The following is a 25446-nucleotide window of genomic DNA, read 5'->3' as shown; positions in this document are numbered from 1 at the left end:
GGTCTGGGTGAATGTAAGTGACTGGGGCCGCGTTCACCAAGGGCAGACCACCAGCCTTTTTACCAAAGACAAAAATCATTTTTCTGCTATCATACAAGGGTTACCAACACATACTTAGAAATCTGCTAAATGTGATGTTTGGATAGAGTCTACCTAAAGAGAAGTTTTTATTTAGAAGGGCCTGAGGGAAGGTAGATCTTTTCAACACCAGTATGTGAGATTTTATGCAACACGCAGTGAAGTCTCTATTACCTGAAACCTTCAAATAATCAAGTTGTTTCTTTACTTTCCCCTCCCCCCAGGATAAAGAGCAAACAGACAACAATTGGCTGAACTTAGGAGTTTATTAAAAAGGTTAAAATCTGTCTCATACCCTGGGCTCATGGACCTTTAGAGCATCCTTTTTACATTCTACAGACACTTGAACATCTACATTCATTTCATAAATATTTTAAAAATTTACCACTTTTGGCTAATGTCTCTGCTGGGTGTAGGGGTACAAAAAAATGAATGAAATACAGCCCTCACTCCTTGCACACACATCCAAGAAGCTCAAATATTTACCCAGTGAGACTGACACTGAGAAGGATCATCTCCTTGTTCAGCCAAAAGGGCCTTAGATATCTTCTGGTCCAATCAGGTCTGTTTGCAGATGTCCAAACCAGATGGCCAAGCATGAGATCTCAAGGTGAATTTCTGGAATTGGTGGTATTAGAGTTGAGCCTCTCAGTGCAGTGTTTTTTTTAATGACACCATGTGCCTTGCCAACTCCAAATCCTCCTGTGATCCAACATCATTAAGCAAACAGAAGTTTTCGTATTCAGCAGAATGGCCACATACAGCAGGCAAGCAGACAAACACATCTTGAGAACACTCTTTGAGAAGGATGGATACTGAAGGGTTTTCCAGTTAGCTGCATGGCCATCTAATGTCCCCTTCCTGCATGTTCTGATAACACTTGTTGGAAGCATCTTCATTATGCTTGGTTTGATGCAAAAGACTCTTACTCCTCGTAATGGAAATGTCAGCATCTTGATGCTGAGTGTTAACTCTTGCCACATGAGTGGATTGAATGTCATTCACTAAGATTCACCAAGCTGAAGATCCTGAAAGAATTTTGAGAGAAAGATAAGTGGTAGTTTCAATGGGACAAGAATGTCCTCTTGTCACGTGGCCAAGCAGTCAGATGAATAGGTAGAGTGTTGGGCTAACACTACATTGAAATAAAATCAGTTCTAACGTATGCATCTTCACCTGGCTTGTGCTTTGCTTTGCATGTGTAGAGTGTATCTCTTTGGACTGTCATCAGGTCACCTTCCTGGGCAACGGGAGAGCAACCTCCCACCTTGGATGGGGAAATGGATGTTGGAGAGTTGTTGGCGTGGTGTGTGGGATGTGTTTCATTTGTGTGTTACTGAGTGTGGGCACAGTGGTTGCATGCAGGATCATGCTCTCACTCAGGGGAAGGGTTCTTGATTTCCACATACCTGGGGGTTGAATGCTGGATCAGCACCACAGCACCATCATTGCTCCATCTCAGAAGTCACACCTTTATAAGACATTTATAACTTTAGATCCAGAAACAGGAAGCATCTTTTTAACAGAGAGCTAAAATATTTCTCCACAGAGTGGTAAAAGGAGGTCCCCTTTATTTAGTGAGGCCCTCAGCCCTTAGAGGAACCTCAGAGGATGACAGCTTGAGGCAAACACCAAATTAACTCTTTGAGAACAAAACCTTGTGCCTGCACACAGCGTGGTTGGAAATGCTGCCTTTCCTCTGATAGTGATGGTTGGGGGGACATGGTAACCACCTAGGTGGTGTTCTGGCCCCAGGCCCTGCTGTCTCGAGGATGCTTGTGAGCACATTCCCTCCGAAACACACATGAATGTATGTCCCAGTTGTTTTGTTCTCCAGGGAAGGGTTATTTCTTTGAGGCAGAACACAACCCTCTCTGGGGTGGCACAGTGCCAGAGATAATAAACATTGCCTTTTTTTCTTACAGTTGGTTTGAAGTTTCTGGGACACAAAGAGCTTCCTGGCTTTGCCAAGCTTGTCTTGGGAGATGAAACAGGCACCCCCTGCCATGTGCTCAAAGTTACTTTTTCCAACTTTTTTCTCTTTCTTTCTGAAAGTGAGAAATTGAGAAGAGGAAAAAACAACAACAACAACATTCCCATCAAATTGCAAAAAATTTGTGAGTGAGTGGATCACACCCAGAAGCCTAAGCTGCTACTAGTCCTACTAGAGAGTGGAGGGGGGAGTTGGTGCTGCCCAAGTCTAGTTTGTTATTGTCAAGAACCGTAGGGGGTCTCAGATTTTTATCATACTCGAAAGCTAACAAGTTGGCCTGCCACTCTTCCGTGGATGCTGCCTGAAGACACCAGTCTCCTGAGTCAGAGACTCAGCATGATATTATGCATTGTATAGCAGTCAGCATGAGTGCCGTGTTCCCATCAGTTCCACTGTGCCCCCAAGGCCCCCGGGGTGATCTGGAGCAGCCAGGTGGATGCTGTGCACACAGTGGGTTTGTGTCACAGCTGAGGAACCCTGAGCTTAGGAAACCTCAAACTTCTTTTTCCAATTCAACAAATATTTATAGGATGCTACCATGGGCCTGGTGGTGTGCTAGGAACTGGAGACACGATGAACAAAAGAGAGTTCTGTCCTCATGGACCTGACATTCTAGCGGGAGAAGACAGATAATGAACAATAACCATTATAAATAAGTAAATTACATAGTGAGTTAGAAGATGGTAAGGGTATGGACAGAGAACTAGAGAAGATGTGGGGGCACAGAAATGCCAAGAAGGCAGCAGAATGTGATATTAAATAGGGTGAACAGGGAGGGCTTCACTGAGAAGAGGAGATTGGAGTGAAGATGGAAGGAGGTGAGGGAGCCTGCCTGAGACTCCTCAGGTAGTCAGGGAAGAGTGAGGGTTTGAATTGCCTGTGTCTAATACCTAGGAAACCCCAAAATTTTAGACGGGGTTGCTGGCAAACTTGCCAAATTCTGCCTCAGAGGAATATATTGTTTCTGTTGCCCTGGTCAGCAAACAAATCTGCCTTTTGCCCAACAGGAAGACAGATCTCTGTCTTTCAAGGCTATTTGTTATGCAAAGATAGTACAGAACAGAATCCACCAATGCCCCTTCTCAGAAGACATGCACAAACGCAAAGGACCCATGAAGGTTTGTCTCTCAACAGTCATTCCCTACTCTCATGCTTGATGACACCCGAGTGACCCAGGTAATGCTGAGGTCCATTCAGTCTTCTGTCCCAGCTCACTGGAGGTGAGAGGCTCAGCCAGGATCCCGTCCTTACTTACCATCTAACTCTGTTCCACCCTGGGCTCATCAGGCTCAGAAATTCCTTAGACTGCTCAAGAGCTCTACCATCACAAATCTTCTCCTCAAATAAACACACATACAAGAGCAAATGAACAAAGTTTTACAGACCTGAAGACTCCTTGATTTAAGCCCTTGTTAGGGATTGCAACAGCTTGGTTTCTCAGAGCTGCAGAAAACCTTTCCTTCACTCCAGCCTCGTTCTTCCTACTCTGTTGTTTGACAGGTCATTTTGGGCCAATGGCTGGAAAAGTAACGTGGTGTTCAGGAACCCTGGATATTAAATTGTTGACACTTAATCTTCCCAAGAGACTTTCAGAGAGCTGATGATGTAGCCCTCTTTCTGGGCCACATTCTTTAGACAGTTAAAGAAGGCTTTTGAACATGTACATACTGTTAGCTCCCTTTAAATCTTTCCAGGGTAGGTGACCATAATGAATTAGTCCTTGTATTCCCAATCCTGCTCCAGGCCCTGGAGGCTGTCCACACTGTCTGCCATTGCTGGAAATAGATTTACAGAGTTCACAGCTTTTCTAGAAGGCCTCATTCATTTTCTTAAAAATCACATGAAGCTTTTGGTATATGGGGAATCAAGGTCCCCATATGAGGGACCCTAACTGAGTGGTCATCTACTGCTTATTTTAAGACCAATTTAAGCAATAGTGTGTTTTCTGTGTCTTAAGATATTATCAAGATTCTCTGTAGCAAGGGCCCAAAGGCGATGGGATTAGAGCCTATCCAGTCTAGCCTGTGACCAGCTTTACATCATCTCACTCTTCCATCTTTCCTCACCTCCACTTCTCCCCCCTCTTCCCTTCATGGGTAGTCATGGCAGATGTGGATACAAGGAAGTGGGCAGGCAGACATGTGAACTGAATGGAAGCACTGGGGCTCCTGTAGACGTATGAGCACAGAGTTTTGTTTGGCTTACTGGCTACACATTAAGAGAAGACTTTGCTCACTTCAGGCAGGTGGGCATTTTTCAGACTGCCAGCCAGATGGATGCCTCGGAGGAAACCCAGTCCATTGACTCAATAGTCATTGTCCAGAGGATAAAGGATTTGTCTGAGTTTCACCACTCTAAGATACAGCAATCTGATCTCAGACTGAGGCTAATAAGATGACCTCCCAAAGACATTATAAATCAGATTAGAGATAGGCAGAAGTCTGGAGGAAAATTAATTATTATTACTCTTTATAATGGTCTTTTAAGTACACAGTGTCCCTTTAATCTAAGGATGTGGACCTCATTGTAGACATGAATACTGGGCCACTATCTGACAGGTAGGGAGGTGGACATGTTGATACAGTGCTTGTGTGTCGAACTCATTTTAACAAGCATTTTCAAGGCAAGATTATTGAAAGCAATCCATTCCAGAGGCAGACATGATGTAGAATGTTTTATTTTCACATAGCTTGAGAGAAAAATTTTAAAATAGGTAAACTTCTAAGTTTGGGGAATATAGAAGTTTTAAACTGATGAAAGATAGAGCTTTAATCTTTTTCCCAGAAAGTCGCATTTTATTTCTTTTCCATAAAAAACATTCTGTGAGAGTCTGTGAGGGTGCAAATAATAAGCTGTCAACATGGATTAAATTCTGAAACCATGGCAAGAAAAAAATGTACATCTCACATCCATGGAGTCACCTAATGTTAATACCAGCAGGGGGTCTTGACATGGTCGTGGACCTGTTCTGCAGGCACTTGATGTCACTGCATCTACGTAGACAAATGAGTCTGCCTGGAAAATAAGTGGAAGGAAGAAATGATAGAAAAGAGGGAAGGAAAGAGGGAAAGAGATAGGAAGGGAGTACGGGAATGAACGAGGGAAGCAGAGAGAAAAGGAAAGAAATTTCTGAACGTGTTCCCAGATGGTAATAACTGGCACCAGCCTATGCTGGTGGCTTAAAGGGAATAAGAATGTAGAGACTATTAAGGGAAAGGAAGATACACCTGTGCAGTCTGTTACCTGGGTAACTGAGCAGCCATGGGCGTTTGATCAAGTTTTCCGGTCAATGCCACACCTCTGACATGGAGACGCGGATATCCTTCTCCTTTAGGGAAAGGAGTCTGAAATGGGATGTGGGTACCATGGAAGGATTACATGCTCTTTCTAAAGCTCACTATGTAAGGATCACGGGATGAAGAATGCAGTTCACACTGTTTAAGAGCAAGTTCTCTGTTAGGAATAGTCACATGGTAAGTAATTTAAATTGAGAGGAATGACAATAAAAACTTTGATTTCAGAGGAACATCACTTACTATTGACTAGTTTTCCTCTGGGTACAGAGGAGTGAACTGGAGGCAACATATATTAAGATGCTCTGTTGCAAATTTAGATACCAGTCACAGCGGCGACAGAACAGGTCTGGGAGAGTAGGATGCATGGACTTCTCCTAGTCCTCTCTTCTTTTCTCCAGCAAGCTGTGGCTAGCTGTGGGACTCTAGAGCAGGGTTTTGCACACTTTTTCTGTAAAGGGCCAGATGGTAAATATTTTCAGCTTTGCATGCCATACCGTCTCTTTTGTATCTACTTAACCCTGCCATTGTGGCAGGAAACAGCCACCAACAAAATGCAAATGGTGCGCATGGCTGTTCGAATAAAGTTCCAATAAAACTTTATTTATAAAAACAGCAGTGAGCTGACTATGGCCCAAGGGCTATGGTTTGCTGGCCCCTGGTCTAGCCAGAGGGCCAAGTGCCATGGGGAGGTGAGGAGCAGAGCATTTGGGAAGCTCAGAATACCTGGCCAGCCCTTTGTTATGATTGAGACCAACTGCATCTTCTGCGCTCTTCCCGGCCTTTCCGGAGAAGTTCAGAGTGTTGGCATCCTCTCTGGTTTATGGAGTTGGGGTCTAGGTTCAGCCCTAGTTTTTGCAAACACAAACATCAATAGGAAGGAAGACCCGGTAATCAGTGGGAGGCAAGAGAAGTAGACGTGGAAATAAAGGCAGACAACTTTTTCTTTTTTATTTCGCTTAGACAAAATGCAAAGAGTGTCTCTTTAAATTAAAAAATAAACAAAAAAGAAAACCAAATTGATTCCCCCCACCCCTTCACTGACGGCACTCATCCTAATTAACAACAGAAGAAGGTCAAATTGAGGATCCCGTTTCTAATGGGAAAGAAAGGTGTGCGAACGTGACTAAAGTTTCCCCTGCCCCCAAATCAATGTCCCCTCTAAATTCACAAAGAGGGTTAATTTTTTTTCCTGTTTTCTTTCTTGCATCTTGTGTGATAGAACTTCCAGTCAGAAGGTTTAGTTAGTCCCCCATGCACTTTGTAGAAAATCAGTAAAAATGCAGTAGCCTGTGAAGATCATAAAACTGGACTTCTTTCCCAAAAAATCAGATGCCCAGGCAGATGGAGCTCACACTCAGACAGAAAAAAAGCAGGAGAGTCTTTGCACTGTCTGTGGTTTCAGTATTTTCTCTTTTTTTTTTTTTAATATATTTTGGCAATTTTCTTTAATTATAAATATTGGAATTCCGTAAAAAAAAGGTAGCTTTGATTGAATTTTTTAAATCGTATTTACAACGGCTTGTCCAGTCATGCTGTTTGTTATACCAGGGTGTACGATTTTGCGTAGGGATTGTTTCCTTTCAAATGGCCCCGAGAGTCGAGCAGTGATTCTTGGGAGCTGCTCATTTTAGCTGCCTGTCCCAGCTCTGCCCCTTCTCGCTGAGGTAATGTGGCCACGGCCCCTTGTTGCCACTGCTGTCCCTCTCTTGTGGAGGACGTGGAGGAGGAGGCCTCCATGGGGATTGGCTCGAGGACCGTGGGGCGCTTCAGGGTCCGACTTTTCTGAGGTTCCAAGCACGCTTGCCCTAAACTCAGGTCCCTGCTGGTGCCTGGACCACTTCGGTTTAACAAAAAGTCCATTCTAAGGTATGGAGGCAAATGGATGAGGTCACCTGGAAAGAAACACAGAGCAGTTAGTTGGTTTCTTCATTTGGTAAACAGGTACAAAGGGCTCTTGAGCAAACACGATGGTCCATTCAGGGTTTGGCGATGGAAATGTCTCTGCACCTGGGCACGTTTTTCAAGACCCCTCATCAGAGCGCACAAAAAGCAGATGGAATTGTCCTCACTTCTCTCCACAGGGCACAGGAAGAGCTGGCTTTTCTACAATGCATTAACTTAGGCTCTTAAATGTCACAGTAACCCGAGAAATAGAGGCAACAAGATCTTTCAAAACCCCATAACGGAAAGAAAAACAACAGCAAAGGCAACAGTGCACACCGGGTATAAAATGTTGACAGATTGAACCCTGTATGTGATCAGAAGTGCCGGGAGAGCACTGGGCTTGAGGAGGGAGGCAAGGCTGCCAAGGAAAGAGGAATGAAGAGCTGGATCTAGTCTCAGCAATTCCACAAAACTGTGTGACCTTGGCCAGCCCCTTAGTGACTGGGTTTCTATGATTGCTTTTGGTGAAAATCCCAGAGCACGTGGCCTCCCTCCTAGGCTTTGCCTACCTGCTAAATTCTTGTGTCTCTTCTGTTTCAGTTAGTGCTGTGTATAGAGATAAGAACAGCTTAGACCAGAGTATTAGTATTTCTACTTTCTTCTTAAGACCATTCACTTTGGTTTCTACGGTGCCGTGAAGATGCACCCTCAGGTCTCCTTCAAGAGAACCCACCGTAGGGAGAGAGGTTGGCTGGCAGCCTCCAGAATGCTGAGGCTACCTGTCCTCCAGGCTGCTCCCAGCTACTGCCTGAGCATGACAGGATCCTCCTGACCACCATTCCCACCCAATGCGGGATTTCTGTAACAGGCAGCTTTTCTCAGGGATTCCCTATCACCCTGGCTGCAGCCTTCTCAGCAGTGCGTTGCATCTGAGGTTCTTCCTGTCCAGTCCTTCCCCCGCTTTCTCCTCTCACAGGTGTCAGACCCATATCTTGGTCTGTGGACTCTCCCTGTCTGTTCCTGCTTCCTCTTTCTCTCTTTATTCTTCACAAGATTAAATAAATCCCTTGCACATCTAATCTGCCTTAGCATTTGCTTCTTGGAAAATCTGAACTGGCACAGTTTCTATCACCATCAACTACTGACATCATTCTTTTGAAGGTCAACTCTGACCTCTAATTGCCACATTTTATGGTTTTTTCTTGGTCCTCATCCTCTTGTACCATCTACAACATTTGACGCTATTGATCTTTTTGTTCTTGGAACTCTCAGTTTCCACGGCACTTTGTTCTCCGAGATCTCTTCTACAGTCTGATTGCCACTTGTCACTCTCCTTGGCTGGATCCTTGTCCTCCATTAGTCCCCTAATAGAAGGTTTTCCCAGTGGCCTGTGCTCAGCCCTCTCTCTCAGAGAGCTCAGCTGCTGCATTGTCTCTGTATGAGTAGCTCTCACATCTATCTTTTCCATTTTGCTCTCTCTCCTGGGCCCTACACTTGAATTTCAGATGTTTTTCTAGGTATTTCCACATGAATGTCCATCTTGAATTTTAAAGGCCATGATCTACAAACTCAGTTTGTGAAAGTCAGCCCCCACTCCCAACCTCACCCCAAATGCCACTTTCTCCTATATTCCTAATCTTGTTTAATGTCGTCATCACCCTCCCAGACCTTAATGCTTGAAATCTTAGAGCCCTTTCTGGCACCTTCCTCTCTAGGTTAATTCTACTTGTGAATTATCTCTCGACTCCTTTCTGTTCCCATCTTCATGATCCTGTTCAAGTCTTTGATACATCTCAATGGTCCCCTGCAACGCATGAGCACAATGAGGACCCAGGCACTGGACACATGTGCACCTGACATTCCCCAGGCTTGGGCTGGACTGAAGCCTGGATATGACCTTCCAGCAGTTTTGGAACAGACAGTGCTCATTCTCTAGCCTAGCTCCCACCGTTCTCACTTTGAGACACACACAGACAAGGGGTATTTGTGCAGCATGCTGGGATGAACCCAGGGGTCTCTTCCTGGCCATCTTGGGGACTGAGGGGCTCACCATCTTGGCTCACCTGTAACTCCTTCATGACATACCAGTTGGGCAACTCTACTTAGAAAATGGACTGGGTATATGCAGCCCTGGAGCCAAGAGACCAGGTAGAAGGATGAGCAGGGGAGGGAGCCATGACAATGGACCGAGCTCAGAGGGCAGCAATGAGAAATAAGAGAGAATGAAACTGTGAGATATGAATGAGGCCCAAGGAAGACGGCTTCAGAATTGACGACAGTTGGGACTGGTGAAAGGGATGGAGCGGTCAGGGACTACTCTGCCCAGCTTCTAAGCTCAGGAAACTGGATAGACAGTGGGACCGTTCACTGGGAAGAGATGTCTAGGAGAAAGATCATATTTTGATGGAAAAAGATAATGGATTTAGTTTCAGACATGCTAACTTTGATATGGTTCGAGGACACTCAAGAGGAGACATCTAGTGGATATTTTTATCTTAATAATATATCTAAGGCCTAACTCATCCTTTAACTTTCTGAGTCTAAAATAACTGACAATTCTCATTTCTTTTGCTTCAAAATAGTCCTTTCTTTCCTAATTGTCAATCACGCCTTCCTCAGTCAGCCCCTTTGGGGCTTTGGGCTCTGAGCACAGAGCAGGGGGATGGAGGAACCACCTGTATGAAGCAGGGCTGCCATCAGCTCTGACATGCTAGCAAAGTAATGGAAGCTGTGTGTGTTCAAACAGCGACTTAAACCCCCAAACCTTCAAAAATTCAAGTTTACTCACTACAAGGGAATAACCAGTTAAATAGGAGGAAAGGATTGCTCAATGACGTAGGAGAAATAGAAATAAAACCAAGATGGGCACTGAAAAACACACTTTATACAATTTAAATGAGCATAAAAGTTTTCAAAATGCTATTACTTTTATTAAGATTTTTCTCCCCAGGGTAAGAGGAACAATGACCTTATTTTTGGGAAATTCAATCATATCTTTGCATTACATTGTTGTGTCACTTGATATTTATGATGCAAGAATCCACTCAGCATTTCCCATTGGCTTTCTTAGGATGTCTTTATGCCATGAAGCGATGGTGAGTAATTATATGATGTCATTAGGAGCTGTAGCATGTGTTTCACTAAAATGGCCCCAGGGAGAGTTTGGTTTTGGCTCACTGAAATTAAAGATATTCTGATTCAATGTTGGCTTTATACAGTGAGCTGGATCAAAGGAAAGCCCAATAATAACTACCATGACAATAAATTGGCCATAATACTCCTAGAGAAAGAAATTACATAATTTGGCATTCTTGTGAAAAGAGTTTTGGTAACTTGATGTATTTGGATTTCGGCTTAGAAAAAATAATGGTATGAGGTCCCCCGTTAAAGACTCTAATGGTGAAGGTAAAGGTGTATTTTGCCATGTGTATTAGCTTTGCTCCTGAAAAATGAAAGTATTTAATTTTTAAAAATGAAATCTTATGTCCCTAATGCCTTCTATGATGGCATTAAAATTATTTATCTGCATTTACGGTAGTAGATGTATTCTTCAACCCTCTCTACCAGGGGTTAATTATTTGCAAACAAGTCTCATGAAAACATTAACAGCTGTGATTAAAAAATAAACTGGAAAACTCTTTTGTAGTGTGAAGAACATTTTGTATGTGAATTGACACACCCTATTTTACCAATTTTTAAATTTTTGTATATCCAACTTCCTCAAAGTGATTATCTGTCTTTATTCCTAAGAGTCCAATAAGAAAATTATGTTAATTTGCTCCCTTATTTATTTACATGACTGTTTTTTTTTTTTTTTATCATCTTGTTCAAATACTTGAGCAAATGTGGAAGACATTTATCTTCAGGGTTATTTAAAAATGCAGGTCAAGAATGCCGCCTGCTTTTCCTGAGACCCAACCAAATCTTGAACACTTGACATGTTTGTAATGTGTTGTAACAGATTTAGGAATGAGTCTCTATTCCAGCAACTCCCCATTGAATGCACAAGACTTATTAAACCCTTAAAAAGCAATAGCCTTTTGGTCCCAGCTGGATTGCAGGATGTTCAGGTCCTAGATTGGATGGAACGAATGTGTTTGAAATCAAAAGACAAAGCCCATGATATCTGCCCCCTGCCTGCACGGCTTCCCACTTCAGATTTAGTGATCAAGAGGGTTCAGGTGGCTGAGAAAGATTGGTGATAACCAGAAATCTTTAATAATGAAAACAGCTCAGCACCATAGCTTTATATACAAGGGCTTCTTGTGTTTGCTTATTGCAGGTCTGCCAAGTAGCTCTGAATATCCAATGTCTCCGAGTGATCCAGTTTTTCAGGCAAAGCTTGATTAAGTTGTACGATGCTCTAATTCGCTCTTTTGACAGTGTGTATTTCCCAATTAGCACCCAAAGTAGCCCTTTCAACTGTGTGAATGCTACAAATGAGCTCTCAATAATTCATGCACTTATATGGAAGAACGCATCAGAGCAACTGGTGGTGAGCTTTGTTTATTAAAGGCATTTTATGTCCATTAAAATCTGCCCCCCATGTGCTAGTCCAAGTACCAGCTGGGAAACTGGATTCTCGAACTGTTTGTCCATCTTCTACGTTCTTCAGACACCTACAGATACCAACTCAACGCATGCACCTATCACTCCAGAGACAGAGAAGGGAAATGGAAAACTGTGGTGTCCAATCTGGCTATTGGCACAACTGCTTTTCTTAACCTCCCGGCCTCCATCTGCCTGTTTCACATGGGAGAAACTAAACAATGATTCTAACGGTGGTGATTAAAGAGTAGAAGTCTGGATGGCATTGCCTGCCTTTAATCTGACTGCATACAAATCTGGGCTCATTTTCCTCATTCATACAATGGGCATAATAGCGGAATCTATCACACAAGGTTGTGGTGAGGATTTAATTAGAAAATGCACGTGAAAATTTTACTGTCAGACATCTCCCTTGTCAGAGGGTCTGAAGTTATGGGCTGGAGATCTGCCAGGGGGATGAGCTGGGAATCTTCTTCATACCTTAGTTTCTGTCTTTAGTGGGTTGATTACTGTCCCCCAAAAAATATGTCCATGTCCTACCCTCAGAATCTGTGAATGTGACCTTATTTGGCGAAAGGGTCCTTGTGGATGTAATTAAGTTAAGGATCTTGAGATGATATCACCTGGATTTAAGGTGGGCCCTAAATTCAGTGACGTGTGTCCTTATAAGAGAAAAGTGAGGGAGATTTGAGACACAAAGAAGAGGAGAGAAAGCCACACGAAGATGGAGGCAGAGGTTGGGGTGATGCAGCCCTAAGCCAAGGAACACCTGGAGCCACCAGAAGCTGGAAGAGGGAAGGAAGGATTCTTCCCTAGAGCTCCTGGAGGAGCGCAGCCCTACCGACACCCTGATTTCAGACTTCTGGCCTCCACAACTGTGAAAGAATAAATGTGTGTTGTTTTGAGCCACCTAATTTGTGGTAATTTGTTACAGAAGCCATAGGACACTAACATAGATGTTCTCTTCTCTTGGCTGGGATGGGCTGAGGGACTTCACATGAAGCCTCTCTGAATATTTCTCCTGTATGGGAACAGTCTCTGCTTCCATCAACCAAGGAAAGGAGGGGATTTCTCCTTAATGATTAATACTAGCAGCCAACATGGTAGTGGTTTAGGGCACCCCCAACTGTGCTCTAAGCTTGTAGTAGCCCCTCGGTGGGCTATCCTATCCTCCATCCTTGCTTGCCTACCGAGGCCAAGCCAGAGTCACTTCTCCCAGTTCCCCTGCTCCCTGTCCAGGTGGCACTCAAAGAACCCCTCAGGGATATGTTGGAAGTGGCTTTCCTGGATTTTCCCCCAGAAGGGAGCAGAAGCCTCTTTGAAGGCATTTGTCTCCATAGGGAGTGGGCCTTCTTGCTTCCTCATCGCCCAGTCCTCTCCAGCTGACCCACCCCAGCCAGTCAACCCTCTCCACACTCCATGGAGTCACATGCCCCGAAGCTGATCAGCCATGCCCCTCTGGAGTCTTCCATTTGAAAGTAGTAGTGACCCAGGAGAAGTTTAAGGATCTTTTCTGCTTTGAACTCCAAAGTCACCTCTGTCAGGTGCACACGCCCCTTGGCATCCTTGTGTATAAACCCGCCATTACCACAAACAGCATAGAGACCAAGCCTCACCTTAGTGCTGTTTCCAGGAAAACCAGTTACAGTGTCGTTCACGTCTATCTCCTGCAAGGATTTACAGCCTCTGTTATTTCACTTCCTCCTCCAGCCTACCTCTCCACTTTCTCTCTCTCTCTTTCTTGTTTTGTTTCCCTTGTGCTGAAACTTTCACCCATGAAGTAAAAGGCATGGGGAAGGAGTAAAACAGAGAGGACACGTGGGAGAGGGGGAGGGAGATAGTTGAGTGCAGCATAGCAACTAGGGCCCAGACATCAGGGAAAGTGTGGGGTGTGTGTGTGTATGCACGTGTGTATATATGTGTCTGTGTCTCTGTGTGTGCGTATGTGTGTATGACAGAAAGACAGAGACGGGAGGAAAATTGGGGGGACAAGCAGCACACTAAAAGAGGAAGATGAAGCATGTAGGAGAAAAGGACAGTGGCTGACAGGAGGACCCCGGCTCACATTCTGAAAGCTGGAGGGAAAGAACATGGAGACTCCAACACTCCCTTCCATATCTTCCTTTCGCCCTGCTTATCTAACTGCCCGCACTTCTAGCACCTTCTTAGTTAGCTAAACCCAGTTAGCTAACTTCCCAAACCCAACATGAAGACCCACGGTGACAGCAGGCTAACAGAGTCCCATCTGGGCCTTTGGGGGCACACTCTACCCACTAATTTTCGTGGTTTTTAATCGTGCACTTGCTCATCATAAACAGTCACCCACTGTGCTCTGCTCCCGAGGCTGACGGCCCTTGTGTCAGAGACGGGCAGTGAGGGCGAGGGCTGAAGGAAGCTGAGATGCCTGTGGGAAGAAAGAGCTCTGAGAAACCAAATTTAGGGACCAAGGAGGCTGATCAGACTGGGGTCAGTGGGGCTGAGATGGAAGGGGCAGGGCAGGGGTGAGTGGGAGGGAGGAGGGCTAAGAGAGGGAAACAGAGAGAGGGAGACAGAGAGACAGGAGACAAAGAAATAGAGAGAAACAGAGAGAGACAGAGAGACAGACAGACAGAGAGAGAGATGTGGGACAGAGTCAGAAAATAGAGAGGGAGGGGGAGAGAGAGGTGGGCAGAGGAGGGGAGGGAGATGGAGAGGGAAGAAAGAGAGATAGAGACTGAGTGAGGGGAGAGAGAGAGTTAGACAGACAGAGAGAGAGTGGCAGAGAGAGGGGAGATCAGAAAGATGGACACACACACACACACACACACACTCAGAAGGAAGAAACACGGAGAATAGAATGAAGGAAAGATGAAATGAGAGATAAAAAGCCACAACAGAGAAAAGCAAATGGAAAGGGAACAAGTGAAGGCATCACATGGACCACAACAAACAGGAGTGGGGAGAGCCAGGACACTGAGGCAAGCACTACGAGAATAGATGTGGATTACGGATGACAGGACAGCCTGTCCCCTTGCCTGGCATTGACGGCCACCCTCCCTGGGACCTCTGCATTACCAGAACATTTCTTCCACTTTGCCTCATCAGCCTGCAGCCCCCCAGACCACAAGCTGTGACCCTCGCCCCCTGCCGCCGGAGCCCAGGTGCTGCTGTGACTCATGTCTCAAGGGATGAGGGGCTATTTAGCTTTCTTTCAATGTTGTCCCTTATTATTTGACATAATGCTCTATTTCTCATCCTCTTGTCACTGCCCTCTGGGGACCTTCGGTGACACTATTATCTCTGAGAGTTCACACTAAATACATCAGCATCGATTTCTCTCTCTGTCCCTAACCACTGTGCTCACTGGTGCCCTGAACCAGCACAGATCCCTCTGGCGGTCCCACATCCATTGGCAGATACTTGCTCAAAACTTGCCATCCTCCACTAACAGGGCCTTCAAGCCCAACTGTGAGAAAGGTGCTGTATTAAATCTGCTTTACTTTAGCTGAAAACCAGGAGACTCCCCTTCCTTTTAGGAAAGCAAAACTTCCTGAACTTTCTCAATATATTCAGACTCACACACAGAGTTTGAATGCATTTTAGCTTTGGAAGGATAGCAAAATCAATACTGAAACAGAACAAGAATGAATCAATTCAGAAAATCTATACTGGATGTGCATTCCACAGATCTATTCTTAGACAATGGTTCCTGCCATTTGCCACGTACACACTAGGAGAAAAACGTCTCAAGTCTAGATTAGTGGCCCTCAGTTGAGGGTGATATCCCACCCCCCAGGGGGCATGTGGCAACGTCTGAAGACTTTTTTGGATGTCACAATTGGTGGTGGTAGTGGGGGATGGCTGCTACCGGCTTCTACTGGACAGAGGTCAGGGATGCTGTTCAACATCCTACAGTGCACAGGACAGCCCCCACCACAAAGAAGGATCCTGCCTCAAGTGTTCATTGTGCTGCCGTTGACAAACCCTAGTTTAGACGGCCACAGTTCATAATTCCAAATGGGTCTTTATTTCACTTTAATAATTATACTTGAAAAAATGTTGAATTCCATCAGAATAAGGAATCCTACTCCTCCACCTCTACTAGTCCACAAGGAGTTATGGCCTCAGTTCTTCACGGGAAAAAGTAAGGGAGAGTCGGAATGAACAGTGGTCAGAAGGCCTTTCTCCAACTTGACCTGATGAGGTGGGAGCTTAGAACAATGTGAAGAGAGTGAATTGGGGAGTTCTGCGCTTTGTGTGGAAATCCTGCCTCTGCCTCTACATACTTCTGTGACCCCTTCGAGCGTTAGCTCTTATCTTTAGTCAAGTGAAGGGGGCACAATAATTTCTAAGGGTTCCTTTAATTCTGAAAGATTCTTGTGCTCTGAACTATCTCATCTGTGAAGACTTGTTAAGCACGTCTGCATTAGGAATTTGGGGATAAATATGGGACAAATGAATGCATTTCTGGGAGCCTAAAATTCCAACGCACATTGCAATAGCCTTCTTCCCCTCCTGTGCAATACTTTACTAGTCAGCAACTGTGAAAACACGTGCATGTTTTCACAACAAATTCGTGTGGAATGAAAGTGAATCAGAGTCCAGAGGGGCTTAAATCCCCTCTGGGGCCACAAGAAAAGGAGCTTTCATCAATTTCTAATGATGTTTGATATCTGTGCTTGGATGGAGCTGAATATTGATGCAAAAGTAAGAAGCAAAGGATGCTTACCTTGAGTTCTAGAAATTTCAATAAAAGCCACAAGGATCAGCCTTCCAATGATACTACAGCTTCAAACAGCAAGCTACAAAGGGGAGCATGCAACCTGCCCATGCCAGAGGAAGACGAGATCTAACGCTTTTTTAGTTTAATATTAATGCTGCAGCATGGTAATGAAAACTTGTAAACGAACCTCTCCTGGTAAATGAATCTTTACTCCCAAACGGCAACCAGGAAAAACCCTAAATAAATAATGTGTGATTGCTATCAGATTTCCATGTACACGGATTCTATTACCATTCTTGACTTGTACCTTGGAGGCTTCATGCATTTTTAAGAGCTCATGGATATTGTGATCCCCCTACCTGCTGGTGAACTTTGAAAACTACACCGAGGTATGAAGTGGGGCTTAGGGTTTGTTGCTGTTCATGATTCTTCCGACATAAAGTCATTCTGGAGAAAAGTGGGATTGGAAAATGTGCCCCAGCATTTAGGCAAAATCAGTACTCATTAGCAGGGATTTTGGAGCACCAGGTGAGGAAGGGTCTGTGAGGTTCAAAGACAGCTCCAGCTCCCAGGTGAGACCCACAGGGCCCCACACACTGGGGACCACTGAGGAGGAACCCTGGTTAGGGGCTTGTACCTGCTCAGCCATGAAGCTGGCAGATCCCTCTCAACAACCCTGTGCATCTAGAGTCATCCCACAGAAGGACTGAGTTAAACTGGAAATGAGAGGATTCCAGGTAATATACGTTGGTGGGGTTTAGGAGGCCAGAGAGTTGGAGCCCAGAGAACAGAGGTAATGACTGGTGAGGAAGACGGGGCTGCCCTCTCAGAGCTTTGTATGCCTTTATCCTGAGAGCAGTGGGAAGCCATGCAAGGGATTTCAACACGAGAGGTTGACTACGTGACTAGAATTTACAGCTTGTTGCTTCCCCGTTTGGGATATAGGATGCATTAGAACTTAGTGCCAGCTGTAGCCACACAGGACCACATTGAAAGATGATTTCTTCCTACCTTTTCTGTATAATCCCAGGACCTTCAGGTTGCTCCTGGCTCAACATGACATCTCACTGGGCTGTGTGTGGTCTGTGTGTGTGTGCATAGGCGTGGGCGTGGGAGGGGATGGTGCCTGTCTTCCTAAGCTGGATTTCGCCTTGTTTCTTGGACCTCCTCATTTATCTGTCTTGTGTCTTCGGTACTCTTTGCCTGCTGTCTATGATACTACATGCTATTCTGATAAACTAAGGAGACGGTGGAAAGTGTTGATTTAATACATTAACATTTTCATGTCTTAAGATAACACCTGGTGCAGTATCTTTTTACAGAGGAGATGTTGAATAAATATGGATTGAATACATGAATGTAATTGAGTGTAATATATTTGTGTAATATGCAGGCTCTTTCTGGAGATGCAGCAAACTTGCATTCACTGTAGAGAGCCTTTTTGCTTGTCATCTGCAGCACTGGAATCTATAAGCTTCTAGACACAAGTGGCCCTCCTGCTTTTCCATCACAGTTCTATCAGGCAGAGCCGTCCTCCTCACCTTCCACCACCTGTGGGCTCCCCAACAACTAGACCTGAACCCCCATAGGCCTATCAAGCAAAACGGTGAGCTGTCTAAGGGGCTCAGAAGTCTGAGAAAAGGCAGTCAGAACAAGAGAACCCACCCCCGGCAAGCAGAGGATGCACACAACAGCAGCGGCTACAATAAATCAGTAAGAACACTCAGAAAGGGTAGGGGGCTTGGGCACCTGTAGCCAGTGGCAGGAGGGGGAGAAGGTGGGTGCAAAAGGCAAGTGGGCTTAGAGTTCCAAGCTTGGGACCATTCAAAACAAGTCCAGCCATCACTTTGTGTGTCCAAGATTAAAATTACAGAAGAGTCCTTAATAAGAAGAAATTGCAAGTGCACATCAAAGTGATCTGGGTTTTCTAGAAGGGAACCAGGATGAGCAGCTTTGAACATTTAGGTCTACCCAGAGTGGGCGTGAATAGCAATATGCGAAGGTGTTGATAGAAGCCCCAGGGTCCTTCTAACTTGAAATTCTATGGGAGTATTTGAAAGTTTGCAAGTTTGGCAGGTCAGAGGGAACTCCTGCTCCAGGTGGTGAATGCCAAGGTCATTCCTATTTCCTGCCTTTATCTTTGCTTTTCCCTCTGTCTAGGCCACTGTCCCCTTAGGATCTCTGCTGGACTTTCTCTGCTTCATCCACTGCTTAGATCTCAACTCAGGTCTCATGGCTTTCGAGAGGCGTTCCCTGACCATCCTCTGCATAAAACACCCCTGCCAGACTAACTCCTTCTCCAGTTTACTTCTCTTCCCAGCACTTCTCACGATCTGACACTATATGATTTGTTTACTTGATTAGTGTCTGTCTCCCCCCAGGGATGTAAGCTCCTTCAAGGTGGGGTCTTTGTGAGTCTTGTTTACCGTTGTATCCCCAGATCCTAAAGCAGGGCCAGTTATTGAGTGGGCTCTCAAAAATACATGCCGAAGGAAGAAAAGGAAGCTGGAAGGGAAGGAGCAGATCTATCTCTAGAAGGGCGAAGGCCAGAGCAACTCAGTGTGTATGTGTGAGTGTGCAGGTGCATGCCTGTGTGTGCATGCATGTGCATGTGTGTGCACATGTGTGTGTGTATGCACACTTGTGTATGTGTAGGCATCAAAGATGCTTGCACTTGAAAGGAGACTCTTTCCCTAGCTCTTGAAATAACATTCATGATAGAAATTTCAAAATTAAATAGTAATGATATGCAAAAAAGAGGAGGAGGATGAAAGTCTGAGGCATGGGGCCCAACCACCCAACCCAAGGGAGAAAGGGCAGGAGGGAGCACACTCACTTGAGAGGAACGAAGTGTGACACCTTGAGTTATGTGATGGGAGTCTGTGCCAGTTTACCTGCCAGGAGCAGAGCTCGAGTTCTCAGATGATGCAGGTGAGTGAGGGTGGGGAGGAGGTTATGTGGCAGTGAAGATTTCTGGAGTCTAATTTTAATTTAAGAGCCAACATGAGAGCCTTGTAGGCTTCAGAGCGAAAAATAGCATGATCTAAATGACGCTGCGAACAATAGGGCCAGCCTTAGTGGAGGAGGGCATGACCTGAGCAAAGCTGGGCTTGTCCTTCAGGTAAGGACCCCGTCTCTCACTCTCCAAGCTTTTCGATTAAGCACACACACCCAGAAGAGCATGAGGAATGGGATAAATGGATCCTAAAATTAAAATCACAAAACTGCTTCATATAACTGGTTATTCAGAGAACCAACAAGTTGGTGGCAGGCAGTGGCCATTTCCAGTTGGAAAACCTCAACTGTCTTCATCACGAGAGGGGCTGACGTGTGTACATTTAAGGCTGGGCCCCAGATCTGAAGAGGCCGACGCTTCCCCTGCTGCTAGCGGGGCCAGGCTGCATTAAGTTGCATATTTGAAGCTCTAAATTGATTTAAGTGGCTTCATGCAATGGCATCTCTTGACTGCATAGGATAAACATCATGAATAAAGAAGCAGCAGTAATCCAAGAATGTTAGAAACGGGCTCAAGATGCTACCTGACACCAGGAATAGGCATTGTAACCCAAGTATTGGAAGCCACCCTGACCAAGAGGAAAAGAAGCTGTTGAATTGTCCAGGTATTTCTCAGAGGAATAGAGAGTTCTGTTTGTTTGCCTGTTTTTGTTTTAAAAGATGGAAATAGCCATCCCGTATGGAAGAAAATAAAACAATTACACAATTGGCATTTTATTTAAAATATACAAGCCCTACAATGCAGAAAATTCAAAATTCAGGTATTCTTAAAAATTGAAAGGTAGATTCTGATGCCAGCCTCCTGTATGAATCATCTACATTTCATGGGGAGCTCTCCCTTATCTGTAGAGGAGATTTTCTTTTGACTTGTTTAGAGCAAGAATAGGAAATAATCACTTTGTTTAAAGTTAGGCTGGAAGATGGAGTAGACTTAACCATCCTCTTATATTTTACTAATAATTTCTAATAATTGTAATATTTTAACAAATTGGCCATTCTTGTCATTATCACAAACATCATATAGCCATTCATTCAATAACGTTTATTAAGCACCTACAATGTGTCAGACATAGAGTTAGGAGTATATATTCAATACCATTCAGTCTTTTAAAAATATTTCTTGAATACTCACTGTGCTGCCTGGTATCTGCTAGACACTGGGAGAGAAATATGAGGGTAACGAGACATGTTTCCTGTGTTCCTGCAGCCATGACTTGGCCAAAAAGTTCATTTAACTTGATCCTGATTTATAGAGAGTTTAAAAGCTTCAGATTATAAATGAAAAAAAAAAAAGATCATCAAAAAAGATGTGCTGGCAAGGAGAAAGATATCTAGAGATTTGGAAGACTACCTAGAGACACACACTGACTGGTACCATCTAGAACCACAAGGGAACACAAGTACACAGTGCAAGGAACTGCTAATTTTGACACAGCTTCTAGTCAGCAGGAGAAGAAATTGTAACCTTGGCTTCTGTGCCCAACATTGAATTTAGTTGCATTATAAAGGAGCAACAGAAAGGCTTCCAGAAGGATGAAATACTTTTCTAAAAGCACATCAAATGTTCAATAATAACACAGTCATCTAGAGTGGACAAGACAAAGTTTGTGGAATTAGAATTTGAGTTGATTTAAAAATGTATTCATATCTAAAGTTATAAAATCATTTCAGTCTAAATAGTATATTAAGACAACAGTAACTTACTTAGCTACGATCTTTCAACAGCTCTGATGGACCCAGGCAACAATGTCACAAAAAAGTTCAAAGTTTTTTCAATATTAATCCAACAATATGAACAACAGGCCATCAAAAAGAAACAAATCTTTAATTATTTCAAGGTCTGCCCAAATAAGACAGTCATTTAACACAGAAGTTCCTTCTATGCAAGGGGGATGGTGGCTGTGTATCTTAGATGGAAGCATAAAGTACTTAATTGGGTGATACATAAATGAGGTGGATGCTTTCCAGGACATCAGTGGCCACTTAAGGAAAATAAACAAAACAAGGAAGGAAGAGAGGAGCCAGCAGGACATCTGGAGAGCACCATTGGCATCCCTGTGGGAATTCTAACAATAGCATCATCAAAGCAACAACAGAAACAAATAATGTTGCTGACCCATTCTCTGCTAACCTCTGCTTTATCTGTATCATGCTACATACGTCTTACACAAACCCCATATGCTAGCCACCAATGTTATGCCCATTTTACAGATGGGGCAACTGAAGCCCAGCAGAGGTAAACAACATGCGCACAGGCTCATTTTCTTGTCTCCTGTCTTCCTCATCCGCAGGCTGTAAAGCCACAAAAAGCCATGTCATTTATCTTACATTTTCCTGCATTTGCCTTTCAAATAAATGCCAACAACAAAAAATACTTGAAATAAAAACACCCACAAATAACAGCTTGTCTTCTCCCTGAGGAGGTAGACAGAGTGAAAATAAATGAAGCCATCATTCTTTATTGTAAGCTGGCATGAGTCTTGACTCAGTCTGGAAGATTAGTTGCTGGATAGATGATTCTTATTTTATATATTTTTATGCATTTATAAGGCTCATTTCAGCTAGGCCTTATGCCATAAAACCCAAGGGAATTGCAGTAATTTAAAAATGAAGATAAATGTTTGAAATAGAATCAGTATAATGGTTCAGGAAATGGGAAAAAGAGAAATAAAACTGGATTCAACAAGAACAGATAGGCCAGTCCACGAAGGAAAGTTTACAGGCAGCTATTTGAGGGTGAAAAGGAAAAAATGATTCTTCAGATGAGGACTACAACTGGCTGCTGTGATTTGGATTTAGTCTAAAAATTTGTCTTATTTGCCCTGCACAATGGTTTGCAAATGTGTGAGCTGACACTTAAAAACTGTGAGTCTCCACACAGAGTCAAGATTTCTAGCTTCTCTTAGGAAACCCCCTCATATGAGGCCCCCATTTCCACTTGTGTTCAGTTGGCGGGAGCTCACTAGAGTCTTTTCCCTCTAGACAGTTGGTGAATTCTTAAATTGTCCATGCCCGAATCATCCTCTTTTATCCTGTTTCCTAGCCTCTTCACTCACTTACATGACCTGCCAGTCCATGCAGAGTTTACAGCTCCCATCCACACAGCCAGACTGCAGTCACACGCTCAAGGCAAAGACTAAACTACGAGCTGACCTAATGTTAGTCAGTTACTGTCACTTTGGGTAACTCAGTAAAGCCAAGTCCTGAGCATTGGCTCACTGGTAAGACTTCTCTCCCTTCGAAGGCCCTCAGCACAGCAGTTTTAAAACATAAGCCCCATATTTTTGATACTTCTCTCAACAAGTGGTGGGGGTCTCCTCTTGAATCTGAGCTTCTTGGGCCCTGTGACTGCTTCAACAATAGACTATGGCAGAAGTGATGTGTTATTTTCTAGACTCAGCCTTAACGAACTGGCTGTTTCCACTGTCTGTCTCTTGGGACACTGGCTCTTAGAATGGAGCCACCGTGACATAAGGAAGCCCAAGACACCTTGTGGAGACACCTCCATAGGGAGGACAGAGCCAGCACTAACTCGCCAGGTGAGCCAGCCATTTTGTAAGTGGATCCTCCAGCCTTAATTGAGCCCTCCCAGCTGACACTGCTGGAACAGAGATGAGCTGTCCCCACCAAGCCCTGACAAAATTTCAGATTCATAAACAAAATAAATGATTGCTGTTTTTCAAGGCATTAAACTTTGGGGTGGCTCATTATGCAGCAATCGATACACAGAACACCCAGTCTAACCACCAAGGAGGGCCTTCATCATAGATGAGTGTGAATTAGGAAGATGAGCCTTCCCAAACAACAGTCCGCGCATTTACTTTCTCACCTGGCCGATGTGCCTTTGGAACCGCCATGTTCATCACGCGTCCTCCATCCTGAGGTTTAGGGGGAGATGCAGTGAATCTGCAGATCCCCGATTCTGAAGGGGTGCTGGAGGTCAGACTGTCTGTGTACTCATTTGTCCCTGCCGTCAACTGTTCGGATGATGTGTCTGATATGAAGCACTCTGTGATGGTGAACTTGGCGTGCCTCAATTGTTCTTCCATCTTGGCGTGCTCGTAGGCCCTGGCCAGTTCTTCATAAGTGGAGGAGGCACTTTCTGTGGAGACCATGCTGCTTCGTGCCCGATCTGTCATGTGGAAGAGAAAACAAGATGGGCGAATTATCACTGTAAGTTTGCACCGACTGCATGGCCCTCTCTGGCTTGTGGCTAATTCTCCCAGATCACAGGACAACCTGGTAGGAATCCTGGGTCTTTGTCTGAGGACTGCCTTTGTCACCCTGAGGCCAGCTTCATAAGCCTCAGCAAAGTCAGCTCAGGGAAATTTGTTTCAACTGAATCGCTGTACTCAGATGTCCCCAGCCTGGGACATTTCTACAAATCAGTAATGCATCCCCCTTAAAAAATTCTACTTTTAGTGAAAACAATTAGGAATGCAGCATCAATGAACTGCAGTGTCTCCCCTCCCTGCTCTGACTTGCAAATCCATCTGTACTGTGGACTCTTTAATTGGCATGAATGATTGAAGCTCTGTGGTTCAGCTCCTCCGGCCACAGAAGCTGTGATGATGGTTCGAAATGAAGATGTGACTTTGCATGGAAATCGGCCACTGGGCAGAACTGTTCCTGATGCCTGGACTCATCCTTTGCATTTGCCACCCTTTATAGGGACTAGAAAACCCCCCTGGACGAAAAGAGGTGCATCTTGGCCAGAGGAATCTCTGCATTTTAAGCCCACTAAAAATTTTGGAAACATCTCTGTGGAACTCTGAGATTCTTCTAAGAGAAATAACAGCCATAAAAATAAATGTACATGGTGACACTCCACCTTTGGAACACTATTTTTGAAGTGTATCATCCAGAACAAAAGAAAATGAGTATTAAAATTTCCCACAGCTATTAGGTTTAGATATAATTTCTTTTCAAAATTTAAGATGGGGGGGTGGGCAACTTGGTGCTATTCTTAGGCCCTGTCTTTTCTCAGAAGTGAAATCCTACTGGCTGACTTACTTTATAATCAACTCTTTTAACTGTCAAACAGATCAGCCTAGGTTCCCTGTAGAGGGTGCTGTGACCTTGTCATGTAACTTCAAGTGCAGTGTCTTAATCCTGGAGATGGTAGTGGGTCAGACGCCCTCAGAGTATAATAAGGAATTATTGCAATCACGTGGGTGAAAATTTAAAAATATCTGTATTTCTCTTGGTAGGGGTAGGAACTAAAAGGAGAGAGCAGCACGAGTCTGAGATTCAGGATATCTGCAAAATAGATGTTTTTTGGTTCTGTTTTGTAGAATTCACTGGGCCCCAGATGTTGTCAATGCATACAGCTGTACTTGTACCTGTTAGGTAAATAGCCTAACAATTTGAAAGTGATCTTGAAAGAGAATAAGTAGAAGACCATGGAGCTCATGGTGTGGGTCGTGCTCATCCTGGGTGGAGGAGGAGGTGTGAGGCCCCTACCTGTGTCTTGTGAGGGGCTGACACTGTAACTGTCACTCTCCTTGTCCATCGATCCTGCAGCCCTGGGCGTCGGCAGCCTCCAGTCTGTGGTGAGGGTATGTGCTGAAATGGTGGGGTGGGGTCTGTTGAGGGTCCACTGGCTGGCGTAACGGTTTCTTGCTGTGGGCCCAGTCTTTGCATTCCTCCTGGTGGTGGGATCTGTGAAGAGCCAGCAATAATGTCTGTCTCTGTTTCTAGGAGTATAGTCATCTGTGATCAAGGTGTTGAGCGCAGTTCTCTTGACCTAGCCCTACCACCCACCCTGTCCCAGGGCTCATGCTTCCGGGAAGCCCTCCCTGACTGCCCCTGTCCCGAGTACTCATTTCCTTTCCCTTATGGCCTGAAACATTTATGTGATACTAAAGCATTTTAAAAATCCCTGTAGGGAAAAGAACATTAGATTTGGACTCGGGAGTTGCGGATTAGAG

General features: G+C 44.5%; 1 protein-coding gene across 4 annotated transcripts in view; it reads right to left on the bottom strand.

The window, feature by feature from the left end:
• Window positions 1–6002: 6002 nt before the first annotated feature.
• The window catches only part of DSCAM (DS cell adhesion molecule), a 724602-nt gene continuing 705158 nt past the window's right edge, over window positions 6003–25446 (bottom strand). For all 4 annotated transcript variants that reach the window (XM_087418066.1, XM_087418068.1, XM_087418065.1 and 1 more), the window contains 3 exons: window positions 24980–25177; window positions 23346–23648; window positions 6003–7259 (listed from right to left, as the gene is read on the bottom strand). In XM_087418066.1, coding sequence (XP_087274192.1) covers window positions 6907–7259; window positions 23346–23648; window positions 24980–25177 — 854 coding nt within the window. In that variant the 3' untranslated portion in view covers window positions 6003–6906. The remainder of the gene's footprint in view (window positions 7260–23345; window positions 23649–24979; window positions 25178–25446) is intronic.

The sequence above is a fragment of the Ceratotherium simum genome, chromosome 27 (assembly GCF_057802395.1).
Source record: "Ceratotherium simum simum isolate JZ-2026a chromosome 27, ASM5780239v1, whole genome shotgun sequence".
Taxonomy (NCBI): Eukaryota; Metazoa; Chordata; class Mammalia; order Perissodactyla; family Rhinocerotidae; genus Ceratotherium; species Ceratotherium simum.
This window is presented reverse-complemented; position numbering and strand designations above follow the sequence as displayed.